The sequence below is a fragment of the Arvicola amphibius genome, chromosome 4 (assembly GCF_903992535.2).
Source record: "Arvicola amphibius chromosome 4, mArvAmp1.2, whole genome shotgun sequence".
In the NCBI taxonomy this organism is placed as follows: Eukaryota; Metazoa; Chordata; class Mammalia; order Rodentia; family Cricetidae; genus Arvicola; species Arvicola amphibius.
Genome location: NC_052050.1, coordinates 99,113,032 through 99,137,991, shown reverse-complemented (window position 1 = coordinate 99,137,991; position 24,960 = coordinate 99,113,032). Strand labels below are relative to the sequence as shown.

At 49.2% G+C, this 24,960-nt stretch overlaps 1 protein-coding gene across 7 annotated transcripts in view; it reads right to left on the bottom strand.

Moving 5' to 3' along the window:
- Positions 1-24,960, bottom strand: part of Clec16a (C-type lectin domain containing 16A) — a 224,081-nt gene that overhangs the window by 5,381 nt on the left and 193,740 nt on the right. For 6 of the 7 annotated variants that reach the window (XM_038325851.2, XM_038325854.2, XM_038325852.2 and 3 more), the window contains one exon: positions 7,495-7,653. In XM_038325851.2, the coding sequence (XP_038181779.1) occupies positions 7,495-7,653 (159 nt within the window). Of the gene's footprint in view, positions 1-762; positions 894-7,494; positions 7,654-24,960 lie in introns of those variants that run through there. The other variant, XM_038325857.1, reaches the window with a different exon arrangement.

Below are 24,960 nucleotides of genomic sequence, written 5' to 3'. Positions count from 1 at the left end.
AATGATGTGGACACGTTGAATATAGGCTGGAAAGGCAGGCAAGTGCTATGGGAAGGAAGGAAGAGAGGGAGGGAGGGAGGGAGGAAGGGAGGGAGGGAAGGAGGGAAGGAGGGAAGACGGGCTCCATGTAGCAAGCTGATGCAAAGCGCAGAAGGTCAGCTGGCAAACTGAAAAGAAAGTGAAGGGTTCCTGTTGACATTGTCAGCACATGGACGCCTCAACCAGCACGCTGTATGTGTGGGAATCCTAGAACAGCAGCAGTGGTGGCTCTGACAAAGAGCCTGGCACCTCTCCTGTAATGTTAAAGTAACTGGGGCAATGGAAAGGTGTCATCTACCAAGGCGGTAACATTGGGCCTGGAGAGCAGCTGCAGTTGTTGCTTGGGAAAGCACGGTAGGTTGTTTTTCACACGCTCCCGATTCTCTAGTCAGGAGTGAGCTGAACTGCAGCCATCTGCATGCACACATGGGACATGGCCTCCAGCTCAGGGCTGACTCTGGGGAGCTACACTGAGCCTGGTGTTGGATAGGACTTTAGGAACAGTACAACGCTCTGGGATACCAAGGAAAGACTGACCAGGGGAACTGGGCTGGGGAGTGTGGCCTTAGACAGAAGACAGAAAGGGAAAGAATTGACTTCAGGGAAGCTGGAGATTGGGGGTGGCGATGGTGTGCTCTCTAGGCCCAGCTTTCCCGCCCTGCTCATGCCAACCCTGTTGCATGTGGCAGGGATATCATGGGCCCATGGGGGCTCCTGAAGGAGACCCTGCCTGATTTGATTGTGCGTGAGGTGCCGTGGCAGCTGCTGGTCGAAGCACTAAACCCAGTGGCCGCCGTGACTGTCGGCCTCCGACAGGCTGAACACACGCCGGCGTCCTTTCCTGCCACTCCTGACTAGAGGGAAAACACAGCGACAGATCATAGAAAGCCTGTAACAATGGAACGGCGAAGGTGAGGTGGAAAAAGGACACAGCAGTGACAGACACTGAGCATTAACAAGAACAAAGGGAGAAGGGCTATGGCTGGAGTGGTACCCAGACTGCCAGCCCACCATGTAGACAGGACACATCCATGCTGTCCCCCAAGATGAGCCAAGGTCAGGAGACTTAAGAGAAAAAATTGCTCATTTATGCATCTTTTCTTCCTTTTATTAGACAGGATCTCATATAGTCAGGGCTGGCCTCAGACTCTGCTACGTGGTCAAGGAGAATCTTGGAACTTCTGATCCTCCTGTCTCTACCTCCTAAGTACATTACAGGCATGTACCATCAGGCCTGATTTATATGGTACTGGGGATGGAACTCAGACTTTGTGCATGCCAGGCAAGCATGTGGCTGATGAGCTACAGCGCCAATCCCTCACTCATTCAACTTAAATGGTTAGAGACAGAGAAGGTTCGATCCTGTTGCAAAGATTTAAGTCACTGCTAACTTCTGGTCTTGTCAGAAAAAATCAGGGGACAAAGGTCAAAAACTGCCTGTTAGTTTTATCTGGACCTGCAGAAAGATGGGAAATACAGGAGGAAATGCCTACAGAAAGAGGGTCTGAGGAACAGAGCCAACAGAGTGAACTAAGCATTTCTGACCCCGGCGAAGGTCAAGTTTTAGGCAAATCCTGGATGCTGGAGGTATCCTGACACCTGTCTTAGACATATTTGGGGGAGGGGGACGACTTGGAAAGTACCAGCTGGGGAACCAAGGACACAGAGCAGAAAATGGCAAGACCCGGCAGCCAGTGGCTAAATGGGAAATGCACAAGCTGGGACAGCAACACAAGGACTGGCCCAGGGTGTTTGAGTCATATTCTCAGAGACAGACTGCAAGAGAGAGGTAGGTAATGCCACAGAGCTCAGTGGATGTGAGTAAACACCACAGGACGTCATGCTGAGGATGGCCCCATCTGTCCATTTCAGCTTGGGTTATTTTGCCACTATAAAATAAAGAAAAAGTAAAGAAAGAAAAAAGAGCACTGCAGAGAAAAGACAGCACTGCTCCTCCCTGGAGAGCCTCCTTCCAGGGCCACTGGACTGCGCATCCACAACTTCAGGGTAAAAGTTAAGGAGGGATGCTCAGAAAAGGTGCAGAGAAGAAGGGAGCCTGGGGTCAGACGTCATGGGGTGTCTCAACACTGGGTCCCCAGAAGCTAGCCCTTTCTTTTCCTGTCAGCCCTTAGGATGGCTAGTGGTGGCTGCTGTACACAGGCTGACATTTCCATTTACAAGGGCAGCCTGACCTTCACTCTGGCACCATTTCCAATAAACACGTTGTCTTCCTCCTCAAAGAACTCACAAAGAAACTGTAAAACTTAGCTCATGTGGATGCAGAAACAAAAGGGGCTGTTTAAGGAACGCAGGGTAGGTCATGGAACCAGTATCTGAGGAGCAGTTTCTCTCCAGGATCACATCCAGAAGACAAGCATACCGGCCCACAGTTGTCATCTCAGCACACTAATGTCTGAGGTAGGAGAAGCCCCACTCCAGGCTGGTCTGCTCTACATGGTAGGGCCTGTCTCAGAAACAGAACTCCACAGTGTGAGTGTGTACACCTGGGCATGACTTTGAGCAGCCATGCTCACGTGTGTGCACATGCATCAGTATGGTACACAGGGTACTGGGCCCACATTTGGTTCTGACAAGGGGCCCACTGACCCCTTCCCATGCTGCTGCTTTTGATTTCAGCTTCTCAAAAAGGTAAAAGTTCAAAGAAAGTGTTGACTCCAGTGTCAATTTCTCACCAGGGTCAAGCTGAGGGTTGCCATACTAGTTATGTTGGCTACGTGGTGTTCAGCTCTCCACTAAAGTGCTAGCCGCCCAAAGCACTTCCACTAAAGAGCAATGGAGCTGGTACCATGGCGGAAGTTTGTGGTCTCCGCATGAAGAGCCTGAGGATAGGATCACTTGGGCCCAGGAGTTTGAGGACAGTCTGGGCAACACAACAAGACTAATTTCAAAAAAAACAAAAAACAAGATATAAGAATGAGCAAACAGATTGAGTGGTGAATGGGTACTGAAGCAGGCCACTCAAGTCCCCTCAAGTCCCCGTGGGTGCAGCTCTGATGGGTAAAAGTTGTCCAGGAACACAAAACCCCCTTGCATAGTTGCTGGCAGACTCCTCAGGCAGTCGGGGGTGCAGTGGGTGCGCTTCTCCTCAGTTTGTGGCGGCTCTGGATGCCCATTTGAGCCCTTGTTAAAAAGTCATTTGAATGTGCACAATTTTGTATTGCAGGGAGGGGACACAGAAGGCACTGTTGCTGACTCCGCAGGGCTGAGGTCCCAGTTTGTGCTGGGTCTACAGGCTCTAAAACCACTTCTGGGCAGAGGTCTTGGTCATGAGACACAGAAACTGCTTCTCAAAGGCAGACTCCTGCTTCTGCACTTGTGAGGGCAAGTTCTAGGGAGATGGGAAAAGGACTCGTCTCCAACAAGATATAGGGATGGGTTCAGTCGGACCTGTGTGAGGTCAGACACCTGCTCCTTAGGGCTCCTGACTTGTAGCATTTGTCCGTTGGGTCTCCTCTCTAGGAAGACAAGAGCCTTCTTTAGTTGGTCTGTGCCAGCTGGTGGAGCCCCTGTAACCATGGTCCCTCATTGTGGTTCTAATTGCACAGATGCTTCTGTGATCATCTGATAGGCTTGCCTATTCCTGTTCACCTGTGAGAACCCTGCTTTGCCACTTGGTGATCCTAATGTCTGCGCATGGAAGGAACCTGTCTGCCTAGAGAAAGACAGCACAGTGAGGAAGATCCAGGGCAAGAAGCCAGTGAGAGGGCCCCTCTAGTAGTGGGATGTCTTGGGGCATGTCTCAAGGCCACCTAACCAGGATGGGCAGCCTGCACCACTGATGCCTGGGAGCACAGGCTGGAGCCTCTACAAGAATCTGAGAATTCCTATGCTGGCAATACACATGAGTCTAGTTCAAACCCAGGCAAGAAGTATGAGGACAAAGCAAATGTACAAATAACCGTCCTGGGCATCAGCCTGTTTCACCCTGAGTGTGGAGATGAGCCTGCATCAGAAGAAAATGTGGCTGTCTAGGGTCTACTGTGCTTTTGGAGACCCCAGCAAGCATTCCTCTGATTAGGACCCACAAGGCCCAGCCATCTGCTACCTGGGACTATGTGCTCCCAGTAGGACTGTGGCTTTGGAGCTGGGCCCACAGTCAACTTTGAGACAGTTGTTACAGTCAGGATTCAAACTGACCCAGGTCCTGAGAAAGATTCAGGCCATGTCCCATTCTCTGCTGGGTTGTTTCAGAAGGCAGAGCATGGCTTGGGAATTAAGGACAGGGTTCACATTTGGATTTTCCCACCTGCTAATGGCAGTATGACAGGTAAGTCACATGATCTGTCAGAGATGTTATGTTTTCAAATGGAAGGGGAGAAGGTAAGGCCTCAGGGAGGAGATGTCTAAGTAGTGCAGCCAGGTAAGGTGCCCAGCATAGGTAGGTCTCTACTGGAATGCCATGCAGGGCATACACTGGGATGACCATGTATGGGCTGGGGAAGAACCTACACAGGTCAGGAGAAATGCCAGAAAAGTAGGAACGTCTTTACCATGTCTTTCATCCTTTCAGGCCGGTGTAATTTGTGTCTGTTACTTGCGGGTTTGGTATGTTTTGACACATGAATCTTATGTGTCAAGTCAAGGGACAAAGAGTGTCATCACATCAGACAGCGTTTCTCTGTGATTGGGAATATTCCAATCTGCTCTCCTGGGTGTTTTGAAACTGACAGAGGTATTGGGACCTAGAGCTGACCTACTGAATTATTCAGACATGGGTCCTAAACCTCCCACTTGGCTATATTTTTGTGATTTGCCTCTTGTACATTTTTGAGCATTCAACACCATGAAACAGATATGGGAAGCTGGTCTCTCACTAGCTAGACAGCATCAATCATATACTTTCCTGACCAGACACTTGACCTTGCAGTGGCGCATTGGTACCTCTAAGTCTCTCGAGTTGGCTATCGTGGCTTTGAGGAACCTGGCAGCTGCTCTATATATTAAGGGGCTCCCTGGTCTCTGGGAGGTTCAGTAAATGTCAAGGCCCTGTGTTAGCACCCTGCCCTCAAAACTACTCTGAGGACAGATAGATTCATGGCAAGGCCACAGCTGTACAGGCTGAGCAGCAGGAACAGAAGGTGAATGAGGTAGGCAGAGGCCTCTCAGGTTCATCCAACTACTAGCTGGACATCCAAGAACAGTGCCTTGAGCACTTGGCAGGCTTCGGAATTGGCCACTAGACTATGTAGGGGCATCTTCTCTGACTCTCAAATACTGAGCCACCACTTACAGCTAATGTCAAACTCAGACACTTGATCGAGGGACCCCCAACCCCTCCTCTGTCCTTGGCTTTTCCCAAGTACATCCTGACAGGACACAGGCATGGGGAGAGCAATTTGGTTTGGTTGGACCTCCAGGAACAAAGCACGTTCTTGGTCCTGGATGGAAGGGGTATCCTGATGTGAGGCTTTGAGGTGGAGAAGCTCATGGGTTCTGTGGGCTCTTCTCAGGGTCAACAGTTGCATCTCAGGGCATCTGATCTCCGCCTCCAGAATGAGGCATAGCTCTTGGCCAGGTTGGCTTTCTGAAAGAGGTGAGCTAATGTGGAGTGGACAGAGTGGATGGGTAGCCAGTCGCAGGCTTTTACTGTCATGTTACATAAAAAATGGGGCTGGGATGCCTGCTGGGATACAGTGAAAGGGAGCAGACACCTCAGAGGTCCTGACTATCAGTTATTCACTGGAACTGCCTGGCCATCTGACAGCCTGGCTAATGGTCCCTGGATTTGTGAGATGCGAAGACATGTTGTTGGCACTGAGCAGGGAACGGTGGGGACTGGGGGCTGACAGAGGAAGGCTGAAATAATGAGTGCACATTGGAGGGTTGGCTTGGACAGTGCAGGCTTCTCTCTGGTTTTAGTTGTAGGCAAAGAGGTATATGGCTACCTGCTCACGTAGAGCCTGGCTGTGCCTCCTTGAAAATGAAGAAAGGCGCCTGTAGCTATGTGGAAAAGACCATTCACCTTAGGAGTGCTGGCAAACAGGGTGTCTAGGTTCGTATGTAGATACAGCAATGTGCATGTCAGCAAGTGTATTCATCTAGTACACGAACATACAGCCCTGCACGCCTGTCCTAGAGCACCATGAGACCAAGGCAGGGGCCCCAGCAGCTGTTCTTTGCTCTGGAGGTTTTCCATCTGCATTTCCCTGCTGGGAGCCTGGGAGTAGCATGGCAACTGCATGGATCTGTAGCTAACCGTCAGCTGAGTCTAGAAGTTACTTCCCCCTAGCCCAGGGCAGGGAGAAGAGTAGACAGGGAGTTGGAAGAGGTTCCAGTTAGATGAACCTGAGGGTGACCTTCCTGCCTGGGCCTTGTGACATCAACAGAGTTGGGGAAAAGTACCTTGTGGGGTAGCACAGGTGGGCTAGAATCCCCTGAGCTACAGGCTTATGTACAAGGGTGACTTAAACCTCTGCTGGGAAGATGAAAACTGAAAGCCCTGGGAAACAGAAGTAGGCTCCCACTGGCAGATGCTGGGAAGTACAATACCCAGGAAAACACTGATCCCAAGGGGATGGGCACGGCACTGTGGCCTTCACCTGGTATGGCTCTTCCCATGATTCCTCACTCTGTAACTAAAAAAGAGGAGGGCCAGGTGCCCTGTGAGGTGTGCTGGGCAGGGCTCTTGTCAGTCTTTGGAGGCATAGAGAAGGGCATGGAGGGTGTAGGCTAGAGACATGGGTCCCCTGTAGATCATGGGGTAGTGCTGCTGGCTGTGAAGTACTGCCCTGGCTGGGGACACTGGTCTTGTACCTATTTTAGCCTTGCCCTTTTGACTGCATTTGGGCCCGTGCTAATCAAGAACCAAGCCTGATGTCTGTCTCCTGGGACCTAATGCAGAACAGACACATGTGTGCAAGCTGCTCATAAAAATAACAACCCAGGATGAGGCAGGTGTAGGTGGGGCCGAGGCGTTATGGTCTGATTCCACTTTATGGACTCTCCCATTATGGCCTTTGGATCAGTGTATATTAAAGGACAGCATGTGATCCTGCTCTACCCTGATGCACTGCCTTAGAGTGGCAAGGCATGCCTCTGGTATGACACCTAGACCATACCAAACACTGAGAAAGAAATGTGTATGTTGGCACAATCAGCAAGGACATGATTCTTCCTTCTCCAGGGTCCCCAGTCATCCTGAGAAACCTCCTGGTGAGACACACAGAAGTGATGACACGCCACTTGGGTTAGGCCGAACTGGCGCCGTCTCCTAAAACTCTGTGGTATGAAAGCCCCACAGAGCAGACCAGCCAACAGGCACTACTCCAGCTGGTGGGTGATGCCATCTTGCTCAACCAAAAGAGAACACCCTTGAGTGACAGTGTCTTCCAGATACCATGAAGAGGAGCTGTGAGTCAGAGGTCATAGTAGAGGTGAGGGGTTACAGGGTCCCCAAAGGGCCTCCCAGAGCCTCCCATGTCCCACGGCCAATACCTGCTGGGCTCTGGGTTGCCGAGGGTGTGGAGGAAGAGCCCCCTGAGTCACAGTGGCTGGTGCTCCCACTGCCGCCGGGGCTCCCACTGGCAGATGGTGGTGATGGTGATGACAGGGATGGTGAGCTGTGCTGGTTTATGCACTGGGCCACAGCAAAGCCTGCAAGACAACAATATGCGACATGATTAATTAGAAGAGTGCTGGCAGGCTTCGCAAAGGGGTGCCGCCCCCATGATGAACTGGAGACACTATGAGGTCAGCTTTTGCCTCTCCTCCATGTTAAGACAACTGGACTGGACTTGTCCCCTGTGAATCTTGACATATTTTCCAGAATGAACTGATCTCTCAGGGTAGGGGCTAATCTGGGCAAGTGTGAAGCTGCTTTCAGAAACAGCTGCCACTGACCAGGCCAAGGCAGGGCCGTGGTGTCTATTGTAACCATAGCAATGGCTGGCTATGCTTTAGGGTTTCAGGGCTCCTGTTAAAGGTATCACAGAGAGACCAGCATCCTCATGGCTGAATTTTGGGCATCATTCTGCCAAAGCAAGCTGGGAAGTCACTAAGGAGAGTGGAGAGACCTGACTGTCATCCCCCTACCAGAACACACTCTGCCCTGGCAGTCCTGGTAGGGCAGACTCAGGAGTCATAAGGGTTCTGCTAAAGAGGAGAGTCATCAATAGCCCACCTGAGAGCCACTCATAGGTGTGGAGGCTCCGTGGCTTGTGGCCACACAACATGGGGAGGGGCCTAGCTCCCAGTTTTAGAGATACTTAGCTTTGGATGGTGAAACCCACTTCTCAGGAGCAGGTAAGTGGCTACTGTGGCCTCTCCGTCTGTTTCTGGTTGTTCACACTCATGGCCTCAACCATGGGAGAAGGCAAGATGTGAGACTTCCCAGCAGGCCCCAGCACAGGCAGTATGTATGGCAAATGTCCATTAAAAGTGTTCTTATTAACTAGAGAGATGAGCCAGCAGATATGAACACTCTTGTAGAGAGCCCACATGACAGCTCAGAGCATGATCTGTTGTAACTGCAGTGCTAGGGGAGCTGAAGCCCTCTTCTGGCCTCTGTGGGCACCAGGCACACACATGGTATATATACATTCATACAGGCAAAACACTCAGACACATAAAATAAAAATAAATTATTATTATTGTTCTTGTTGTTTGAGACAGGATTTCTCTGTGTAGCCCTGGCTGTCCTGCAACTTTCTCTCTAGACCAGGCTGGCCTCAAAGTAGGAGATCTGCCTGCCTCTGCCTTCTGAGTGATGAGATTAAAGGAGTGTGTCACTACTGTCTGGCAAATCTTATTTTTTTTTTTTTAAAGAAAAGTGTTCTTTATGCTGAGTGTGGTGGAACACACCTTTAAATCCTAACACTGAACACTCCTGAGGTAGATCTCTGAATCTGAGACCAGTTTGGTCAATACAGTAAGATCCTGTCTCAACAAAGAAACCACCACCACCACCACCACCAAAAACCCAAACCCAAAAAGTAGTGTGTTTTGACAAAGTTTAGTCTTGATGGCCAGTCCAGGAACTGCACCCCTGCCTCTCTCTGCACAGACTGGGGCTTCTGAGCCCTTACATCATGCCCTCCCAAAGGGCTGCAACACTTGGTTTTATTCTCTAAATAAGAAAACTCCCAAGGAACAAATACCTCAACAAGCCACGAGCCCATGAAGACAAGTGGTCTCTCTCTGCTGCAGCCCCTGGAGCTGGTGCCCTGCAGCCCGTATTCATCTGCTCCCTGAGTCAGAAGCTACAGTAAGGCAAGACAGGGTCAGGGACGAGTCCTCTAACAGGAAGGGTACCCTCGAGCTCATGACACTTCCTCCAGGACCAGCCTTACTATCACAGAACATGGGTGCTGGCCACTGCCTTTTGATAAGTGATGGCAAACCTAACTAGATTCGGAATTGCCATGGAAATCCCTCTGGGCTGTCTGTAAGAGTGTCCCCAGGGGTTTAACTGAGGAGGAAGACCACTCTGAACATGGGAGCATCATCTCATGGGCTGGCGGAGACAGCGAGAGGAGTCCAAGCATTCACCTCTCAGCTTCCTCACTGTGGATGCAGTGCGACCAGCCACCACCATTCACCAGGCCTTCCCCACCATGATGGGCTATCCCCTTACACCAGGAGCCAAACCGCCCTTCCTGAAGCCGCTGTCACAGCAACAAGAGAGTAACTGACTCTTCAAGTGAAGGCTTAGGGGGACAAACTTGGTATATGTGCAGCCTGGCTACACAGAATAAAGTCATTGTCATGGAGACCACGTATACTAAAAAGCATAAAATACTTCTATGGGAGTACTGTGTTCAGTCCATGCAGTACAAAGGGTAGAACAGGTTCTGCCCCCTGGGGAAACTTACTGGCCCAGTGGGGGTGGGGTGGGGTTCAGGCAAGGTACTGCACCTCCTCACTTTCGTCTCTTCATCTACAGATAGGACCCCTGGCTCTACACACCCCTTCCCTGAACACTCACTGGGACCTTGCACTTGGCCAAGGAGCAGCTTTTTGTACTAATGTTCATGAAGAACTACTGTTTTCAAATGACCAAGATCACTGATACCCTAGTCAGGATCTAGGAGCAGGTGACATGCATCACAGCAAAGGCAGGTGGGTGGGGCCTGGTGGGCAGCAGATCTCTGAGTGTGATGGGCCGTCTCAGCGGGAGTTTTTGGGAGGCAGTGCTTCCTGTCTTCATCTGTTGTCTACCTCAGATGGCCGTTACAGAGAGAACAGTAGTGCCACTGGGCTCCAGACCCTATGAAGCCTCACTGGGTGTCTGACAGATGGTGGCAGGAGGGGCCAGCAGAGGAAACTCAGTGAATATCTGGCAGATCCCAACACTGCTCAGTATAATTCCACAGGGACGATCAGCCATAGCTTCGCACAGTGAACTTTATAGCTACTTACTTCTTAATCACCTACAATGGTAAACCCCTGCGCTTACAAGCTGTTTACTCGCCTTGAAAATGAATTACCCTGTAACAAATCAAAGTGTCAGGTGGCTTTTCCCAAGCTGCCGATTTATCACACATACAAACAAGCTGAGCACTGGAAAAGGGTCGGGACGGAGTCTGTGTGTTCCTGAATGAGTAAATGACAAAGCTGGGACTTTGGGGGTCTTCTGTCACTGTGACTTACTGGAGTGAGGTTCATGAGGGAATAAGCAGGAGATTAATGTCCTCTCCTGGGCAGGGCAGAGCTCAGTGGCGGAGCACTTGTCCAGCATGCAGGGAACTCTGGGACTTTTGACAAGAAGACAAAAGAAAGTTCTTTCATCTGGGGCCAGCATCAAATCTTAGACTGGTAATAAGATTTACATGTAATTAGAGTTGGACAGAAAAAGGACATCCCCAGTCTGTGGTCTTACCATTTAAAAATATTTTTTCTATTTATTTATTTATTTATTTATTTATTTATTTATTTATTTATTTATCTATCCATCTATCTATCTGTCTATTTATTTATTTATTTATTTATTTATTTATTTATTTATTTAAGGCGTGGGCATGCGTGTGCCACAGCATGCTTGCGGAGGAGAAGATGGCTCTTTCCTTCTGTCATATAGGACTTGGGTACTGACCTCATGTCATTAGGCTTCTGGTCCCAACCCCATCTGTCAGAGTTTGCAGGATCTACTGAGTAGAAGTGCTAGGCTTACATTCCCCTCTCCTGCTGCTGCTCAAGTCTTCCCTCCTTCCTCTCTATTCTCCCGCATGCTGCAGTTCCAAGGGACTCCATGCCAACTTCCCATACTGGGCCATTGTATAGACCTGGGGAGAACTGCAGATGAATGCTATGGCTGAGGCCTGGACCTCAGAATTCTTGCTTCATCCCAGCAAGGCAGTTCTGGATGAGCTAGCTACAGCAGAGATGCCAGAGGCCTTCTGGGCCTGTGTCAACACACAAGGGCTGCAAACACATAGACATGCCAGAGCTCATGGACGGTTAACAGGCACACAAGCTCCCTGGGGTCTTCTCTACTGATGACAAGCTTGGCTCACCCTGTGTCTGTCTCAAGAACAGCTCTCGGATGTGTACCAAAGGCTGTGGGGACTTGTAAGCCTTTGGACCCAGTCTGGCCTAGGAACTGAAGTCACTGGTGGTGGCAGCGGTGGGGGTGCGTGTATGAGGGGGAACCACATGCTGCTGAAAGGGTGTAATATGGGGAATGGTTAAGACATGGATGTGTTTAGTGTTGGAGTAAAGTCAATGGATTCTGACACAGGCAAATAATGAAAGCCTCCACTGTTGGCAAAAATGCTGGCAGAAAGCAGGATTAAGTGCCTAGGGAACTACTCAAGATGTGGCAAGCAAGAGAAGGTTAGCAAAAGTATGTTCACAAACTCCTACTGAGAAAACCCCAGGTTTTCCTCATCCCTGTCCAGAACATAGAAAACAGCTGTAGGGCTGAGGCTGTGAGAGGAGTGGATGGGTTTGGAGTGGGGCTTCACTGTCTTTCGGGTGCTTGTCTGAATTTTCTAGACTCCATACCATTAAGTACTATTATTTTGAGACAGGGTCTCATGTATCTCAGACTGGCCTTGATCTCTCTTGAAATACCGTGCACTTATGATCCTTCTGTCTCTACTTCCCTTAGCACTGAGATTATAGGCCTGTGACACCATGTCCAGTTTATGTGGCGCTGAGATTAAACCCAAGGTTCTGAGCAAGCTAGGTTCTGAGCATGTACATCCTCAGCCCTATGAATATTATTTCAAATCAGGAAAGAAGCGAGTAGAGGAGAAGTAAGTTACCTGGGAGCTGGGCACACTCAGACCTAGAAGTACCACTCACTATGAGCCACTCTGGTCTCCCAGGGCTCACTCCCTGTGAGTTCTTGGGACCTGGACAAACTTTCACAGAGCAGGGCCAAGAAGATGAACCCATGCCAACAGTAAGACACCCCCTTGCTTTGCAGAATCCCTGAGCTGCGTGGGGTGCCTGGAGCCTTTCTGTCTTCCTCTGCTCCATTCTGCCATGATTCTGGGAATGTAAACTAATGAACAGCTCTCTGGCATTTGTCAAGAATAAAATTACCACCAAAATGTCAGCCTTCTATTTTAGGCTCAATAACAGGGAATACTGTGCATGGAATCAGAATCCCAGGTTTGAGCCCAAGATCTGCCCACTTTGAGTCCCTTCCTCCCTTTTCTGCTTTGAGCTCTCACTTTTAATAACCAGGGCCATGAGATTTCAGAACCTGACTAGTGATGGTGGTTGACAGGGCATTCTCTACCTTATATCTCATCTGTGTTTGCTTATTGTACTAGTGTACAATAAGGATCAAGCATTGCAGGGCCTTGTCCTGACACAGCTAGAACCAGAGTGTGGTGACAGAGCTGCCCTCTCCTTTCTGATCTGACCTGACTATGCTGTGGCAGATCAATTTCATTTCTGTCCCTACTTGTAGATTCCTAGACAAGTCCACAGGGAGTTTTAACCCACAGAGACACTCTGAATCACAGACCAATCGGGTGGAAATAGAGCCTCTCCTTCAGCAGCCCAGGCTAGCCTACAGTCCTCTGTCCAGCAATTCAGGCTAGCCTACAGTCCTCTGTCCAGCAATTCAGGATAGCCTGCAGTCCTCTGCATTTGCCGGGCCATTCTTATGAACTCCAGTTCTCTTTTGCCTCCTTTCTGTCTGCACAAGTTCCTTCCTGGCACTTCAGAGCTTGTGTGCTGGCTGCCAGGTCGGGCAGAAGTCCTCTCTCTGCACCCATGACCTGTCCTATTCAGGCAGTGCACGACAGACTTGACTGCTAAGATGCCCAATATTCTGTAATGACTTTCATCACTTTGGCTGCTAGCACCTGACATTTTCTGGGCTCAGGAGGTGCTGAATATGTTTCTGACATTGCTAGTTACTTCCTATTATTCATTTTCTCCTTTCACCTGCAGTTACAGAACCTGGCCACTAGGCATAGCCATGTGACTGAGTTGTGGCCATGAGACAGACATCAAAGTGGCATGTGGGATTTCCAAGAAGCCTCTTCAACAGGAAAGAGGGTACATCCTCTATTCTGCTTCCTGGAACACGGATGTGATAGCCAGAAATCCAGCAGTCATCCTGGACTCTGTATGAGGGGAACTGTATACGAGGGAAGAAAGAACACTGAGCATGGAGGAGCTTGGGTCCCTGATGCTTCATGGAGACCTCACCCATATCCATGATGCTTTTACCTGGGGGCAACATAAACCTCTCTTCTAGCACTTCCTATGTAGCTGAAGCAAATCTTATCTGACAACATGGGGAATGCCTGGTTAATCCTGGTCACACTGCCCAGAGCCTAGAGGGCTGGTGGTAATGGTGGAGCATAGGGGTCTGGACATGGTGAGATGAAGGAAAAGAGGAGGGGCAGGTGATCCTGCCTGTGGACTCAGATCTTCAGGAAACATTCTCTTCTTCCCATGGTGGAGTGGAGGTTTTGGTAGAATCCAGTGGAGGGACTGAGTTTTTCTCTGAGCTCATACCAGAACTCAGAGATTTTAAAATTGGGCTAAGACCTAAAACTGAGGGTCATGAGAGACTGCACAGTGTTCAGATAGGGACACCGGGGGCTGGGGTGGGTGCGCTGGAGGTTTTCTCATCTTACAAGAAAGCAGGGCCACTGGTATCTGGGATCCACCTAGACCTGTGCACTTGACTGAAATGTCACTGTTCAGGCTCCCAGCACTTGCCCTTTTGGAGTTGTGGAACTGGCTTGACTCTGCATAGGGGATTCCACAGGCCTCTCAGAAGGGCAAGTGCGCAGGAGTCACTCCAAGGGTCCCTTACTCTGCACAACATGGGCTACACCTTGCTGACCACCGGAGCCTCACTGCTTCCAGATGGGTCCAGCCCATCACTGGAGAGACAAGCCCTACGACAAACCAGTGGGTACTAGGCCAAGTGAAAGTGACAGCAGGTTGACTTCTGTCACAGCACGCTGATGTCAGCTTTTAACTTGAGCTTCCCAGGAGTTCCAGCTTGGGGGAAAACCACAGTATGGTGGGACTCCTGGGACCCACCATCACCGAGCAGCAGACATCCCTGGAACCTTTCCTGAGCACGGCCCTGAAAGCAGCAGCAGAGAACACTCAGCTGCTTGCCTTCAGAAGGTAGCTTCCTTTTCTAAGCAGTGGAACGCTGGTCTCTACAAGAGCTGAAAAAGGAAGTGCTCAGCTGGTGCAGAGCCCTGCCAGAGAGGGGCTTCCCTGCTTCTTTCCAGACTGTTCTGTGGTCCACGTGTAGAGATCACACACCCTACAAGGCTGGCTGACAAAGCAAGTGAAGGGGGCAGGAAGGGCCAAGAGCCTTCCCTGACCCTACAGAGATCTGGAGGCTAAGAAGCCCTTCTGTTCTGTCAGGAAAACATAATTTGACAACCTGGGCCCTGGGAGATATCAGGGGCTGGGACCCGCAATCTAAGAACACAGCCCGATTTGGGTGGTGTACATTTCCAATTCTTAAAAAGAAGATGGGTATCTGGATTTTTATGTAAACTACCCACTGCCTAAAGTTTTAAGCGTGGAAATCAAGACTCAATTTTTTTTTCCTCTCCCTCCCTCCTGTTTTTTTTTTTTTTTTTTTTTAAACAGGGTCTCCCTTGGGGTGGCCTGTATCTTGCTATAAATCCCAGGGTGGCCTTGAACTTCTGATTCTCCTGCTTCTACCCAGAGTTTTGAGATTATATGTATGCTCCACCATGACAGGCTTAAGTGGTGTGGGGACAGAAGGCAGGGTTTTGTGAATGCCAGGCTAGAGCTACCCCATTCCTCACGTTCTTTTTGAAAAACAAGGAGTAGCCTACCTAAGCGGGGGCAAAGCCAGCCAGCTTGCCCCTTGTCTGGGCACAAGCTCTGTCATCAGCCCCATCATAAGCCTGAGATAACCTGTGGAGATGCCCTGTAACAGCTCCTGGGATGAGCGTTATGTGAGTGTGGAGCATGGTGAAGAGCTCAGCCTGGGACAGAGGTGCTCACTCTAAGACCTGCCTTCCCTACAGCCAGCCATCTTATTCATGAGGCTCCAGGTGAGGAAGCACAGAGCTCCCAGGGCCTTCACTGTGAATAGGGAGCTGAGGGCCACAGGCTCCTGAGCTTGCCTTTCATTAGCAGATTCACTCAGAGGCCATGGCTTAGGCTCCTGGCCAGGCAGTATTCATATTTTCTCACCACATACTGAGATGCTGGGAAACAGCTAAAAAAAAAAAAAAAAAAAAAAAAAAATCAATCAGTCCTATGACCTCCTGCAAAAATGTTAAGACAGCCAGTGTGGCATGGTCCTTGCTGGCTCTTTCCTTGACTCTACCCTTGCACCTCGGCTGCTGTCTGCCAAGTCCCTTGGGTGACATGGGTAGAGATAGGACTCTGGTCTGCTGTGACTCTAGGCTGACGCTGCTTACAAGGTCTGGGTGACATGGAACTTTCTCACTCACGTGTCTTCAGAGCTCACTCTTAGGTAAGATAAGGTGGATGTTGAGAGACTGGGGACCGTGCAGGAGTCACTGAGGAAAAGCACCTCAGAAAGATGCTACCAACACTGTTAAAAAAGTGCACAAGATGGCTGAACGGTTGAAGGACACTGGCTGCCTGCTTTTCCAAAAGACCTAGATTTAATTTTCAGCACTCACATGATGGCTCACAAAACATGTAACTCAAGTTCTAGGGGCTCTGACACTATCCTTTGGCCTTCCTGGACACCAGACATACATTCAGGAAAAAGACCTAGACACATTTTTAAAAAGCCCACAGGGGCTAGAGAGTAGCTCATGTGTGAAAGTGTTTGCTGCATAACATCACAGCATGAGGACCTGAGTTCAAATCCTCAGCATCCACATAAAGAGCTGGGTGTGGCCGCATTTGTACCTGTATCCCCATTGCTGTGGAGGTCAGAGACAGGATGATCACTTGCTGGCGACAGCCTTGTTCCAATCTCAGTGAGGCAGCCTGTTTCAAGGACATACGGTGGGTCACCCAGTGTTTTCCCTGCTGGTTTCTTAGCATGCACTCTCATACACATGTACACACATACCATCTCCTGTCACACAACAAATAAAACAAAAACAAAACAGGTTAGACAGACAGACAGACAGTTGTTAAGAGTGAGTAATGGTCCTCCAGAGAACTGAGTTTGGTTCTCACACTTAGGTCTAGAGGCCATAGCTACCTATATCTCTAGCTCTAGGGGATCCAGCATTTTTGGCTTCTGTGGACACACATACATGTGGCACTCACTCTTCCTTCCACATACACAAACAAAAATTGACAAGTAAGGGACCAACTTGAGACCTAGGTACTTGGCTAGAGCACCTCAGAAACCCACACAAATGCAGGTCTACTGACATGTGGGCACCCTGTGGCTTGGGTCCCAGGCAGTCATAGCCCTTGCCGACACTGCCTGCCTCTCTTTAGTGGGTCTAAAGATGCAGTATTTCAGAGCTGTGAACTCTGGGATCACCCTAGGGTCTTCACACTCAAGTACCGCTTTTTGATTTGCTCCCTGTGTCCATTACCAGAAAACTCTCTGCCCTGCACCAGGGATGGAGGGGTGGCAGATAAGTAAACCAGGAGAGGGACACTCTCCAGCAGCACCAGGAATGGAGGGTGGCAGATAAGTAAACCAGGAGAGGGACACTCTCCAGCAGCAGCCGCTGTCTGTTTTCTGCCCTGGCCACAGGCGACTCCATGACTAACTGTTAAAGGTGACCTCTGACCTCCAAACACTTGAAGACTTTTATTTCTGGTTGGTTTTAAAAGGATAACATGCAAAAATATCTGGGAACTTGTAGAATCTGATAGCCTATAGCTCTTTATCCATGGAAAAATCCTCTTGGATTTTAAGGGTTATGCGTGAAAACCTGCAGAAAAGAGAAAATGTTTTCAGTGTCCTACTTTCTCGCTGTGACATTTGGTTCTAGCTCAACCCTGCCGTCAGGTGAGGACCTGGCTGTGTGGGCTACCACCCATGGAGACACCCAAGGGCTAGGTGTCCCTTTTGTTGTTGGGGGACCACCTGTCATGGAAGGCTGGATGCCATGTGGACCCGGGGAGCTGGTTATTGAGAGGCACTCTGTGGATTATTCTGCCTTTGGATTATTCAAATGAGGGGCACCAGGGCATGGGCTTTCTCCCCAGGATGCCTGGGCATTTGCCTCTCCCAGCCCCTGCCCACTTCGGATGGCATTACCGTGTATACATGAGAGAGCACAGAGCTCCACAACAGTCTCTCAGCCAAGGCAATAGAAAGCTCACCAGCGGCCATCTTGGCTGCCTGTGCTCTGAGGCAGTGGACAAGGCTGAAAGAGCAGGGAGAGGGGAGGCTGTTAGATAGCTAGGGACATCTCTAGGCACAGGAGATTCCCAACCCAGGTAGACTGGCTAAAGGCCTCCCTGACAAGGATGTCCCCGAGCCTGTGCTGAGCCAGGAGTACCTGGTTTGCTAAGAAGTCTCTTATCAGCCCTGCTCTATCCTCCCAGGCCAGAAGCAGGGCAGGCTTGTGGGGTATGTTTCATAATGTGGATGCTCCTGTCCTGAGCATATAAAGGGGTGGGAAATTCATTATGAACTTTCTGCAAAAGGTGTGGTATTGACTACTCCTCCAGGGCAGACAGCCATGTGCCTGGGTCCCTCTCCATCTGGGCTGACAGAGCAGGGTGATTGTTCCTGCAGTGCCTTCCTTGTCACCAAAGCCTCTTCTCTTACGTGCGCTAACTGACTGGGGTCAGGCCAGATTCACAGAGGGCAATGCTGTCTTACACTTCACTACTGAAAAAATCAAAGATGCTATCTGCATGCTGGGCGTTAGATGGGATCAGTACGCTGAGTCAGGCAAAGACCAAGATGGGCACTAGCCCAGACCATGCTTCAGAAGCTTGAAGCTGCTCAATGGACAGGGCTTTGTCAGCTTCTGTTCTGCAGCCCCACGAGACGTGACCAGTCAGATGGTCAGTTTCTGTCATCTGCAAAGGGAAAAGTCCCAAGAAAAGCAGAAATTCGGGTACACAGAAACAGGACACAGGGGAAGAGGAGCATTCCCAGGGCTTGGGCTGCTCCTGGGTGATGTGACCATAGAGGACTTGCTTGCCCCGAAAGCACGTGAGAGCAAGTTTTTTTTTCTTTTATCAATATCAAGTTGTTCCACCCCATGGGACTGAAGAGGAAGGAAGAGTAGTGTAGGTTAAGAGTCCAGGTGCTTGCATTTTGACTGCTGAACTGGAACTTGGTTTCAGTGAGGTAAGACCTAGTGACTTAGATGCAGAGGTATGTGGCAGGAGAAATGATTTACATCTTTTGATAATGCAAAGCCACACAAGAGTGAAACCTTCCTTTTGTCACCATATGACCGAGGCGTTAGACAACAGAGACTTGGCAGCTGTCCTAAAGTAACTTTAATTGCCTAAGGCTAATGGATTTTTTTCTTTTTATAAAGACAGGTTAGCTCCAAACTAACAGTGATTCTTTTGCCTTTGCTTCCCAAGTGCTGGGATTACAGGAGTGCACTACCATGCCCAGTTTGACTTAAGTATTTATATCAAAGTCACCAGTGAGAACATGGGGTTCTTGCTATCTCGACACAGATGTGTAGATGCCAGCTTCACTGCTTTCAACTCAGGACTGTTCTGCATATCTGACAGAGTTGTCGGTAATAGGGTTAAACATATGAAACTCAAAATTCAACCAGTTTGACTTGGTTTCAAACAGTCAAACATGGTTCAACACCTACTAAAAGGACTATTGGAATAATTAATGTTGGTCCAAAGGAGGGAGGGACAGGTGGTAGGTGTGTGGACAAGTACCTTTCTCTAATTCTCTACTCTCCTCATCCCTGCTGTCAGCAGCACACATGTATATACACCTCTGCAGACTCCTCTCTCTCTCTCGTTTCTCGTTTCTTCAAATCAGCAGTTTGGAAATGCTTGGAAGTAACTTTGGCATGTCAAGGAGAGATATGTGTGCTTCTGAATGAAATCCACAAGTGGCTCATGAGGCCGGGAGGGGCTTCTCAGAGAGGCTCCAGTGCGCTCTGCTTGCTGTGCTTCCTCGCAAATGCCAAGCTAATGCCCGAGGCATTAAAATCACTCTGGCTCTTGTGCATCTCTAGTTTTGACTTATTTTTTAAAGGATGATTAATATTTCATCATAAAAGTATTGATTTCCTTTAACTAAGAGACTTCAAGTTTGTTGCATCCTTAAGCATGATTTTATTATGTCTCAGGCCAAATGTTTTCTTTTCTCCTCCCCCCAAAAGGATGCTTTTGCCTTTGATATAACGTGTCAAGAAGAAAAGAGGAATTGATTCACAGAATTCTGCATTACATGCAACTTTGAAGGCAGATTGTCAGTTTATGGACTTGAGATGGCTCTTACACCAGGTCCACTTTACCCTGTAAAGCCTTCCTCATCAGTTAGGCCACCAAAGCCCAACACAGATGAGACATAGGCAGCACCAAGAGAAGGAATGTGAGGGATCCGCACAGCCTGAACAGGAGCCCTAAACACACAGGCTGGACACCACAGACCTTATCCCCATCTTTCACAAAAAGCAACAGAAATCTTGCTGACTACTGTGCCCTACTCACGTAAGCTGGTGGCAGAGGCCAGCAGTGGAGCTGGGGTAGTGCTCAGATTTACAGAAGCCATTCAGGAAGCATGCGGAGGGCAGTAACTGGCAAGGCAGCTAGTGCTCTGCACTGTTTAAATATTGAACATCCTCTCTCCTTCCTCCGCATTCATTATTAACCGGGACTTGCATAGCTGGGTGCACTGACTTCATTCCTTCCCAAGAATTCAAGATGCAGTGGCCAGTGCCCAGGGGCTGGGAAGGGGGTGGAGATTTGGGGTTCTTTCTTTCATTCCCCTCTCTGGAAATCCTTTCCAGTCAGGCCCACATTTTTAGAGTCTTGGATTCCTGGAAATGTCTCGACCTTTTCCTGACCTCTGGTGCCTGAACACAGGTGATTAGTGCCCCAAATATTGACAGGATGGACATTTCCCCCTTCTACGCAAGGAGCAGTGGCAGAGGGAAGCTGCCATCAGCAGACCAGTTGGTCTTGGAGATGTCACGGTGACAGGTGCTCCATTATCTGGGACCCCCATAGATCCCCAGCCCTGTCCAGGCAAAAGTCATGTCAGGATGTTACATGAAAACAAATGCTTTGGTTGAGAGAAAGGAACCTGGAGCCACAAAATGTCCTCTGCTCAGTTACCAGACAACTGGGAAGGAGCTGGCAGATGTTAGGGACCCAGGTCAGCCATCAGGAACATCCACGCTGGGCTTGGGTCATTCCTCCTGAAGATGCAACTCTGAGAACACAGACCTAACCCATTCCTGGGCAGTGGAGGGGCAGGGTAGGAAGGCTCCTCCTGGCCCTGGACTGGCAGGGTGGCTGGTTACCAGTATTCCTTTTTCTTGGGCTTCTATCCCTTCAGGGGATTTGTCCTAGACGTCCAGGCTAAGGTTTCCACTGCAGCACTACATTTGAGGGTGGTGTTGCCCCTGCTGAGGGCTATATTTACCTTCCTTGCATCCTGCCCTATCTCTCCACTGAGCCCCCTGTGCTAAGTGTGGCCAACATTGCCTCCCTGACCCAGGACTCAAGCACCCACCCAGCCTTTGTTTCCCATGTACAGACCTCTGGCTCCCTGACAGGCTTCTTTAGGCCTCCACCTCTGATTGAGCTGTGTCTTCCTAGGCTGCTTTCCAATCTTAGCTCCTAGAATACAGCCTGAAAAGCTCCTGTTCTAAAAAGCTCTTCAGAATCTGAGGGGCTCTGGAGAGTTCCTGCCTCAAAGAGCCTGGCAGCTTGTTCTCTACTGCCCTTCTCTGACATGGGCTTCTTCAGCCTCAACTAAATCAGAAAATGCTTTCTCAAAGTCCTGGCGCACTGCCCCAGGACTGAGATTTCACTGGTGGATTTAATGTCTGGTGTCCAAAGGCCTCTGTATTTCTGAAATTTCTATTTGTCTCTTCATCTGCAAGAGAACATGCCCTACACAGACATTCGCATCAAGGGCTTCTAGTTTGCTATTAACCTGTGGACTCTCTTTCTTGGCAGGAAAGAGAAGGAAAATAAAAATGAGGCATGACAGAAGGCTCTCCTGGGCCCAGGCTGGCAAACATGCACAAGCATGTGAAGGGGCCTTGTTTTGGTGGCCCCTTTGAAGACCTGGGTGAATGAGAACCCAGACTCAGGTGGGCCCTGCAGGGCACATCCACTGAGCACTACGGAATGGCTCCTAGTAGGGTACCTAGACGCATGGATCATTGTGATGTGACTTGTTGAGCAGCAGAAACCACCCTGATACCACTGTGAGGAGACTCAGTACATTTTGGCTGATCTAGATGGTTAGGACTGAACTCTGCCTCCTCCCAAATTCTCATGCTGAAGTTCTGACCTCTGGGGCCTCAGAATGGGATCTGATTTGTAAAAAGGGTCATTCTGCAGATGGAGCTGGCTAAGATGAAGTCCTTGGGATGGGCAGGAATCCAGTATAATTGTATCTGTTAAAAAGCAAAGATCTGGCCCCGGTGATAGTCACTATAGTGGCTTCCCTCTGAAATGTCTGTCTAGTAGGCACAGTCCCTAACACAGTGTGCAGAGAGACTAGACTGAGAGCTTTGGTCTTTCAATGGATGAGCCCATTGATGGATTCATGATCGGATGGCATTAGCAGGGCCTGGGTGGAAACGAAGAGCTTAGCTTAAGGAAGTAGATCATTGTGGGTGTGGTCTAGTAGCACTTTGTCCTTGGTCCCTGCTTTGTAGCTGACAGGAGATGAGCTACTGTCTTCCACCATGTCCTTCTGCCACAATGCTGTTGCCTTATTACAGACCTGAAAGCAATGGAGCTAGGTGACTATGGATGGAGACCCCTAAAACCAGGAGTCATGATAGAGCTTTCCTCCTTAGTATGATTCCATATAGCATTCTGTCATATCAGGGAAAAGCTGTGTCACCAGCACACAGGGAGAGAAGTCCCATGTGCCACAGCAGATGGCAGGTGACACCAAGGGCCACCAGTAGTCTCCAGAAGCCAGGGAGAGGCCCTCAGCAGGTTTCTCTTCCAGTCTCACTAGGGAGGAGCCAATCCTACCTACTCTTTGACCTCGGACTTCTGGCCTTCAGAACCATGAGACAGTATGCATCTGTTGCTGAAGCCACCTAGTTCAGAATATTCTGTTACAGCCGCCTCAGGAAACAAAGACAACAGGGTGCTGGGCAACTGTTAAAGATGAAGTTAAGGAGAAGACTTCATAACACAAGAGCCACAGCTCTGTTTAAACACTGTCAAATCCAGCTTGTGCTGGGTGTGGTGGCATACACCTTTAATTTCAGCATTTTCAGTCAGGGGCAGGCAGATCTCTGTGAGTTCAAGGCTGGCCTGATCTAATCTACATAAAGAGTTCTAGGCTACATAGTAAGATTCTGCCATCCCACTCTACCCCAGGAGTTCTGCTTCTTGGAGAGAATACATACACTCAGTACATCAGTGTGCTCAATGGTGCTCACTGTGGCCCTGGGCAGTGAAAACCTGGGGTCACTGAAATGCTTGGATAAAAAGACCTATCATCCGCTATGAAATACTACACAGCCATAGTAAACAACAACCCAGATTTCTAATTCATAGCAATGTCTGAGGAAATCAAGCTGTAGAAAGTGATGCAGAAGTGTGACTCCATAACTTACAAAGATGGACCAGAACACCAGACGGTAATGTAAACCTATGAAGGCAGCCTGAAATACCAGTCCATGGTTCCTTACTCTGAGCCTGTGTGGCTAGACATGTCTGGAAGTTATGATCTTTAGGTATTAAAAAGAAAAGCAATGCATACAATACAAATTATGTTTTGCCCACTTCTGGGCTTTGGACAGTTGAAACCAAACATTAACTTCCCAAAGGAAATAAGCATGTGCACTCACAGCAAGTGCTATCAATTCCTCCCGACAGCTCAGAAATAGTTCAGGGCTGGTTTTGCCACCAATGAGTTAGAAAAAACATTTGGTTTTTAGAGCTATTAAGATTTCAGAACTGCAGAGACAGACCTATGGCCCTGGGTTGTGGGTGCTCATACATAATGCAGTTACAGAGAGAAGGATCTATAGAGAGGTCAGCTAAACCATGAGCGAGGGGTGCGGAGGGCTAGAGCAGCCACTGGAGAGAACAGTCAAAGATTGCAGTGTTCTTTCTAATGTACTAATCTGTGTGTGTGTGTGTGTGTGTGTGTGTGTGTGTGTGCGCGTGTGCGTAAAGCATATGTATTTGTGTGTTACTGATATGTATACATGTATGTATGACAAAGGTTGATGCTGGGTATCTTCCTCTACATTCTGTGTCTCATTTTCTGAGACAGGATTTCTTACTGATGGCTGGCCAGTGAGTTCTAGGGATCCTCTTGTCTACACTACCACTCCTGCTGTTTCCAATGCTAAGGTTTTGTGTGCCACCATGCTAGCTTTTTACACCGGTGCTAGGGATTTGAACTCAGGTCCTCATGGTTGCACAACAAGTTCTTTACCCACAAAACCATCTCCCCAGCCTCTGTTTTAATACTTTTAAAAACCTCATGGGCAACACACACACGAGATAGATAGATGATAGATAGATAAATAGATAGAGAGATAGAGATAGAGGGGGAAGGAAGAGAGAGGGAGAGGGAGGGAGGGAGGGAAGAAGAGAGAGAGAGAGAGAGGGAGAGAGAGAGAGAGAGAGAGAGAGAGAGAGAGAGAGAGAGAGAGAGAGAGAGAGAGAGAGGGAGAGAGAGAGAGGTTATTAATGAGAAAAAGAAAACCAGAGAAGGCAGGGATAGAAAGTGAACTGCAGTGTCGCCAACCCTTTCTTGTGATGGGCGCTTGGGAGAGAGCCGCCAGTAGCTGCAATTTCATAGGTAATTTTATGTGTTCATTCATTAAAGCACAAAAATAAAGGTGATGGGGCCTGAAGTCACATGAAATAGCTGACTGGTTCATCTGTTCCTATCATGGCAGCTCATCTCAGAGCTTGGTGACCTCTGTAGGGTGAGCTGCGTCCCCACCCTGCAGCCCTGGCATGCTCTCACTGGCGGCTCAGCAGTGCCGCCCCGCACCCATGGCTATGAAATACAGCCCCTTCCCTGACAGCTAACATGCCCCACTTTGATTCATCATCTCTCCTACTCTCTCTGTCCTTTATTTTTCTGCCCTCTCTGGCCTTTGATTGCTTTTCGGGAGTTTATCATATTGAACTTTTATCCCTTTCCAGGAAACCCTATTATTTTTTTCTTCCCTTTCTCAATTAATAAATAATTGCCAGAGCACTTCTTTGGACAGAAGTACATCCTGCCTCCTGCGAGCAGCAGAGGCTTCTTCTGGGGCTCCTGGGGGCCTGTGTGCAGGGCACATCACCTGTCAGATATGGAGGCCCACTGCTAGCTACACAGGCTGCCAGCCCTGTGCTCAGCATCGGAGCTGTTCCATATCTTGGGAGACAACA